Source organism: Eretmochelys imbricata, chromosome 7, assembly GCF_965152235.1.
Source record: "Eretmochelys imbricata isolate rEreImb1 chromosome 7, rEreImb1.hap1, whole genome shotgun sequence".
Classification (NCBI taxonomy): domain Eukaryota; kingdom Metazoa; phylum Chordata; order Testudines; family Cheloniidae; genus Eretmochelys; species Eretmochelys imbricata.
In genome coordinates, this window is record NC_135578.1 from 11,752,308 (window position 1) to 11,760,017 (window position 7,710).

At 47.0% G+C, this 7,710-nt stretch overlaps 1 protein-coding gene across 3 annotated transcripts in view; it reads right to left on the bottom strand.

The window, feature by feature from the left end:
• The window catches only part of PDZRN3 (PDZ domain containing ring finger 3), a 199,827-nt gene extending 197,784 nt beyond the window's left edge, over positions 1 to 2,043 (bottom strand). For 2 of the 3 annotated variants that reach the window (XM_077821914.1, XM_077821913.1), the window contains exon 1: positions 1,327 to 2,043. In XM_077821914.1, coding sequence (XP_077678040.1) covers positions 1,327 to 2,043 — 717 coding nt within the window. Of the gene's footprint in view, positions 1 to 1,296 lie in introns of all 3 variants that reach the window. The other variant, XM_077821912.1, reaches the window with a different exon arrangement.
• Positions 2,044 to 7,710: the final 5,667 nt, after the last annotated feature.

The following is a 7,710-nucleotide window of genomic DNA, read 5'->3' on the forward strand; positions in this document are numbered from 1 at the left end:
AAGGGATTGTGACCTGGATACATGATCATCCCTATCTTCAGATACTACTGGACTGGTCCCATTAGAAATACATAGAAAGAAACTGGTAGTTAAAGAGCAGAGCTCAACATCATATTTCAAATGACTTTTTTTTTGTTGTTACGCTCACTTATCAAAGCAATTACTTAATGACAAGCATAACATTCCTGACTCTCTCTAGCACCCTACATGTCAGTTCCCCAAAACACATCAAATAGCACACGTAACTCCGTCATTCCCCAGGTTTCAGTGAAAAGCATTACCTCCCAAAACCCTAACATAATAAAACACAGAGATGGTAGGAAACAATAAACGAGCTTAAAAAGAAACTGCGCGCAAACTATGTGGTGTGGGGAATGTCCCAGAAATGAGTGTCACTTTAACATAATCCATGACGAGAACTTGAAGCACTTTTTCAAAATCGCAGAGATAAACACGTTTCTGAGTAGCAGCCGTGTTAGTTTGTATTCACAAAAATTAAAGGAGGACTTGTGGCACCTTAGAGACTAACAAATTTATTTGAGCATAAGCTTTTGTGAGCTACAGCTCACTTCATCGGATGCATCCTCACGAAAGCTTATGCTCAAATAAATTTGCTAGTCTCTAAGGTGCCACAAGTCCTCCTTTTCTTTTTGAGAGAGAAACACGGGAACAATATATATACATATATATATTTTCCCCTGGATTCTGATAACTCCCTCTTCCTTCTCTAAGGCCTGTTTCTTCAGTTGGTGCAGAGCAGCTAAGCCGTAAATATTTGCCCTTCACCCAGACCTGCCAGCTGGCTGAGGCTGCAGCTGACAGGCAAGGCGGTGGGTGAGGAAGGGGGAGAGGAAATAGGTCTCAAAGAAAAAAAGAAAACCTGATTACTTACCAGACCTGCCTCAAGGGGGAAAGAGAAGAAAAGTGCTTTCAACAGGGTGCCAGACTCACACACACCCCCTCCACCCCCATCGGGGAGCCCCGAAGACTGGCACTTGGATGCTTCCCCCCCCCCCCAAGGGACTTTTCCCCCACTAGTGTATCTGCCCCAAGGCTGTGGCTCAACCCCAGGGTGAAGGATAAAACAAGCTGCCCACCTGACAACTCCCCAGTGGGGGGGGGGGGGCGGGGGACGACACACACTCCCAGTCCAAATCAGCCCCCTGTGGGGGTGAAAGTCGGCGCGGGGGGGAAAGGGGGGGAAGGGGAAACGGAAGAGGGGAAGAGAGGGGCCACGGAGCAGAGAGAGAGAGAGAGAGGAGCCCCTGGGGGCGCCGACTCCCTGGCCGAGCCAGCGGGGCCGCCCCCACCCCACCGCCGCTTTACCTGGCAGGGCGGCGCGGCCAGGCTGCGGCTGAGCGAGTCGAGGCGGGCGCTGTACTCGGTGAACTTCTTCTGGTAGCGCAGCGCTGTCATCTGCAGCTCCAGCTGCACGGCCGAGAGCTGGGCCAGCAGCGACTTCTCCCGCTTGCCGGCCCGCAGCGCCTCCTTCTTCAGCTCCTTCTCCAGCCCGCCGACCTTCGCCTGCAGGCAGCGGTTGCGGCCCTGGAGGGCTTCCAGGCAGCAGTGGCCGCCGGCGCGCAGCTCCCGGTGGGTCAGCACCAAGCCGCAGCCCTGCTCGCAGACGCCCCCCGGCCGGGCCTCGCAGCTCTCCCGCATGTGGGCGTCCACGTCGCGCAGGTTCAGCACCGCGCCGCAGCCCGGGTGGCGGCAGCGGGCCGGCGAGTAGTCGCACCGCTCGGCGTGGGCGCCCAGCTGCTGCAGCTTCACCACCCGCCCGCAGCCCCGGGCGCGGTGCTCGCACTTGATGTCCAGCTTGAGGATGAGGCTCTTGAGCGGCAGGACGTGGTTGAGCTCCTTGGTGGAGATGCGCCGGCAGCGCACCGGGCAGCTGCCCTGCTGCACCACCCAGGGCAGCACGCAGCCCGCGCAGAACACATGGCCGCAGGGGGTGGTCAGCGGGTCCTCCAGGACTTTGTTGCACAGGTTGCACTTGAAGTCGGGGTCCACCTCCCCGCTGAAGCGGTCCAGCTCGAACCCCATGCTCCCAAAGCCGCCCGCAATGTGGGGCTGGGGCTGGGGCTGGGGCGGGGGGGGGGAGTTCACACCAGCCGCCCTCCCCCCCCGACAAGGGGCTTCAGAGGGAAGCCCGCCCGGCAGAGATCCTCGGCAAGGATGGCCGCCGCGCTCCGGGTTCCCCGGCGGCTCATCGGGGGCAGCCCAGACTGGCTGGCTGCAGGCTGTCGACTGCCTCCACGAGTTGCCGGAGACTTGCTCGCGAAGGGCTTGGGAGGAATCCTCGCTACCGCATTGACTCGAGTGAATGCGCACGACTTCGCGGCGCGCGAGGTCTGCCCCAGATCTTCCTTGGTCAGGGCTGGCAGCGGGTGCGATCGTGGGTGGGGAAAGACCCTGTGGCCCCAGCTTTTAGCAGGGGGAGAGGGGGCAACAGTATCTTTGTTGCCCTCCACACACACCAGTTTCCAGCTGCCTGGAGAGGGGAGGGAAGCAGCAGCAGAATGGGGGCCAGAGGACAGTGCTTGTGTTCCCCCCCCCGCCCCCGTGTTTTCTGGAAACTGGAAAACTGCTCTGTGTTCACCAGATATGGGGGCAGGTCCAAGGGGGGCTTCTCGAGGAGTGGTACTGTGGAGAACTCAGGGTGGGGTGCTTGGGGATGGGGCAGGTGATAGGGGGACTTGGGAATCTGGGGGGACTGGCTCCAGGTCATGAGGGGACTTTGGGGAGGGAACGTGAGGGGAACAAACGTGATGGGGGCCCAGGTAGGTAGAAGAAGGGATATGGGGGAGAGAAGCGGGGTCCTGGGGTGGACTTTGAGGAGGAGTGACAAGGAGGATTGGAGGGAGGGTTGAAGGTTCTAGGAGAACTAAAGAGGGGGAAGGGAACCGAATGGGAACAGTTACAAGAGAGAAACTGAAGGGATTTGAAAGGTGTGAGTTAGAGGCAGGCTTTTGTGGGCAGGAAAAGTCACAGAGAGGGGTGTGTAGTAGCCAGGTTCTGGGGAGATCCTGGGGAGAGGAGCTGGGTGTGAGGGACAGGCACCAGCAGGGCACTTAGGCAAGGGCTGTTTGTGGGGGAGACATAACCGGAGGTGGGAGGAGACACAATTTAGAGAGGGCAGGTACCTAAGTGGGTGAAGTGGGAGTGCAGGAGTTGGAGGCTGGGGTAAAAAGATTGAGGTGTGTAGAATATATCAGGGCAGGACTTGTTGGAGGACAGGTGCTGGAGTGGGGGCTAGGGGAAGCAAACTGATATGGGCGGTGTTGGGGAAGAGAGTGTGAAAGAGACTTGCTAGACTTGGGGTTGATGGGGGAAGCTGGAGCACTCATGTTAGAAAACCTAATTTTGATCTCTCCAAGAGATGAGTACAAACGCACAATCCAACGGTACACTTCATATCTTTATAAAAAGGCATGTATTTTCTATGTTTGCGTGGTCTATTAATGTCCTATTAATGTCAATGGGAGTTATGTGTGTATAGGCCCAGGAAAGTTTAGTACTTTTGAAGTCTATTTCCATCCAGAGATAATCTAAAAGCATTTCATATAGAGCTATAAAGTGCAAGGGAGGCCACATCTGGAGTACTGTGCAGAATGTGGGGCACCATATTGCATGTTGACACTGAAGAACTGGAAAAGCTATACATTAGCATTGCCTAGCTCAGATGGTAAAGTAGAATTCTCCCATAATTCCTGTCTACCCATTCCATTTTGATTGCTCTTTTAGTATGCCCTATTTTACGGTAAATTGGGAGCACAACTAGGACCAAAGGCTTCAAGATGACCTTTAGTATCCAACTATTATATCATGGTAGAATGATTTTCTGAATGTCTGTGATGATTATTTGTCTGGAACTGACCTTTAAAAAGTTGCAGCGTAGTAGTCACATCCTTATGTTATCATTTCAAAAACCGGAGAGTGTTCTCCAATACTGTCCGTTAGCATGGGACACAGGATCAGTGGGCAGGTATCCCATTGACTTCAGCAATGGGAGTTTTATCTGAATGGCACCTCCAGGATTTGTCCCTGTGTAATATTCCCTGTTCTGGTAATGCATGCCATATAAGGGCCTGATCCAAAGGCCACTGCAGTCAATGGGAGCCTTTTCATTGACTTCAGTGGATCCTGGATCTTCAGTGGATCAGGTCCTAAATAGTGTAGGCCTTGACTACACAGGGATATTGACCAGCATAGATATTATGGAATAAGATAGTCTGCAATAGTTATTCCTTCATGGATACTCTCTTCCAAAAGAAGAGTGTCTTTATTCTGGAATAATTACTTCTCTCACAAAGTTTATTGCTCACTAACTATCTGGTCAATTTCCTTGTGTAGACAAGGTCTTACTCAAATATTTTACCATTTAAGTTCTTTGGGGCCGATACTATCTCTTTTAATGTTTTTTATAGTACCTAGTCCCTTTTGGACAATATTACACTACATACATTGTCTCCCTTAAATATAACTATTACAGATTAGATTAATTAGTTTAAAAATCTTAATACCACAGTATCTTCCCCTGTTCCTATTGAAACCAATTGCAAAACTTCCATTGACTTCAATGGGAGTGAAATTAGGACCAGGGTTCTTAAAAGTTATTAGAAACTGTACAAATATCTGGATGGAAAATGTTGTCAAGAGCTTGTGTAATGTTTTCATTTGGAGTCACACCAGGCAGATGCTGATGGGGAATTATGTGATCCACTTTAATACTCCTTTTATGTGTGCGTAGGCTTTTATTTATGAATTGAATGAATTTTGAAGAAAGCTTTTGCAGGCCACCCACCATGTGTCACATCTTTCCTTTATAAATTAGTTTGAGATGATGACAGTTCAATCAGTCTCCTTGCAGTCGTTACATACAGCAGAAAACTGTGAATGGAACTTTTGCCGCTTGAGACAGACACTTAAATTTAGTTTTCTGTGACGAAAAATAATCCTCAACGTGAGCCTTAAATGTTGTTTTTCAAAGGCTGAAGTTTGAAACTGAAAGAAGGTTTGGTTTCTACTGTAATTGCCAGCAAGGCTGGAATTATGCTGCCACAACTAGGGAGGGTCCTTTTCATTTAGCTGGGTCTTTCATCATTAGAGGTACGGTACTGGGGTGGGACCACTTCTTGAACCCTTAGGGCTCTTTCATTTAACATTGATGTCCTGTCATAAGCATGAGGGCACCTTTTTGTGTAACCGGGAAAAAGTCCAGGCATAATTCCAACACTAGAGGGTTTATGTCAAGCTGGGTTGGTGCTTACTGGGGTTCTACAACACAGGCTGTGTTTGTTCAATCTTCCTGTGTTTCTGTGAGGCCAGAAAGTTTATCAACTTCAGAGAGAACTGAATGGAACTGAACTGGGGTACTCATTCAGCCTAAGTAGGTTTGTTCTGTTATTATTGAGAGCATGATTTTATGTTCACTTCTGAGATTTCTGAAAGGAAGTTTCCTTTTTATAACTTTCTACCTTTTTTTTTTTTTAAAGAAGCTTTTCAGTGAAGCTGGTTAAGCAGATGTAGCATCAAAATTTTCTCTATAGCAGATTTGGCTCTATATTATCATGATGTTCTGATTTATTTCGCTCCAACTAAACACTGAAAGGTAATATAATCTGTTCAAAGAAAAGGAGTACTTGTGGCACCGTAGAGCCACAAGTCCTCCTTTTCTTTTTGCGGATACAAACTAACATGGCTGCTACTCTATAATCTGTTCAGTAGAGCATGATCTTCCCCAAACCTTATTCTTGGGCTTACCTCTGTATTGCATCAGGTAGATTCTTTCTGAAATTTGCAACTCGCTATGGCCCTGATTCAGCAAAGTACTGAAGCACATGTTTAACTTTTAAGATATGTGTCTAAATCCCCTAGACAGGTTTGAGGCTCTCAGCCACAATTTTGGTGACTGCCAAACTGGATACAAATTCGCAATTTTGAAAGTTTCCGTATCCTATTACGCGGGCCTCTGATCCATCTAGCAATCCATATTTTCTTACATGATGTGTGTGCTTATCGTCCTCTAAAAAGTAAAAACTTTTTGTCTCAGGCTTTCATTTTTATTAGCAACAGAATTTATACATGCATTAGTAAGACACATGCAACATAGTTACAGTGAAAGAGGAACAAATAGAGTGTCAGAGGGTTGTTCTAGAATAACACAATGGGGCTCCCATCAGGGCACTACCACAACACAAATTATTAATCATAATATATTTGCAAAATAATTTAAGTAATGAAAATCTTTACTTCAGTGAGGTCAGGACTTCATCCTACACATGTGCATTGGGGGTTGGTGGTGGAGTGGGGAGAGCTGTTTAGGAGAGAATTATATATACTGCAACGGAGTAAAATAGAATAAGAAAAAAAACAGTCTAAAAGGCAGATTAACTGTGTTATTGGTGTTGTGTTATAACAAAAGGAAGTAATATCACTAATCTGAATAAGTGTAGTGCTTTTTAAAGGAGTGTGCAAATAAGGAGAAAGACACCACCCAACAGAAACATGAACATCTTTCCCTTATGGTCCATAATCTATCTATCTATATTTGTAGCCCAGAATGCTTTTGGTTTTGAATAACATGTTTCTATATTATTTTTAATATGGACAGCGTTAAATATGAAAAGCTTTGGAACAAACACTTTATATTTGCAGGGCTGCTTTATTTATTGCAGTGTATTTACTCAAGAGTTCAGTTCTTTTTATCTAGATACTTACATAACTCTGACTCTCATTGCCAAAGTACCTGAGCACCTACAATTGTTACTGGATTTTATTCTTAAAACTCCCTGGTGAGGTAGGGAAATATTAGTCCCATTTGCACATGGGAAACTGAGGCGTAAGGTGGAATAAATGATTTGTCTAAGGTCACCCAGGATGTCTGTGGCTGAGAGCCAAGAATGAAAGCCCGGTCTCCAGAGTCCCAGTCCAGTGCTCTAACTACTTGATCAAATACAGGAACTGGTTTTCAGGGAGGTGCTTGTTTTTACACATTTTGTTAATTGCCCAGGTAAGCTGACTGAGGCACAAAGCGGTCGAGTTGCTTGCTCAAAATCACACAATGATTCTGAAGTTCAGCTGAGGCTGTCTCTCCGGAAGCACCTTGCACCCAGTCCTTTGCTCTGACTAATAAGCCACAAGAATTTTGTTTGTGAATGTTCTGACCTGAACAAAAACATGGTTGAATTATCATGCAAACCCCACATACTGTGCCATGTCATTTCTTTGCATTTTGCTCTCTTATTTAACCAATTAAAAGAGAAATAAGTTAACATGATCTATGCCTAATTCCCTTTCACACATCTTACGTGCTGTAACTAATGATAACGTTTAAACCCAGACTTTAATTAACTCTGTGGTTATGAATGGAACATAAAACATAAACGCTCATTAAGGGCTCTATTCTGTGAGAGGTTGCTAGCCCTCCCTGTACAGTGAATTCAGTAGTAGGGGAGGCCATTCTACACCTGAGAGAACAGGGATCTGGATGAATTACTATCATAATGCTGTTATGTCTGCAAAGAAATCATGTTCAAGGATCACACAATGCTCTCTTTGGGCAAACACAAAGAGATCCAGAAAGCTCAGAAGTGTGTGTGTGGAGGTTATTTCTGAAGTCCTTGGGCCCAGTCCTTTTCCCACTGAAGTCAGTGAAAGAATTCCTATTGCCTTCAATAGGAACAAGAGTAAGCCCTTTTTCACACTAAG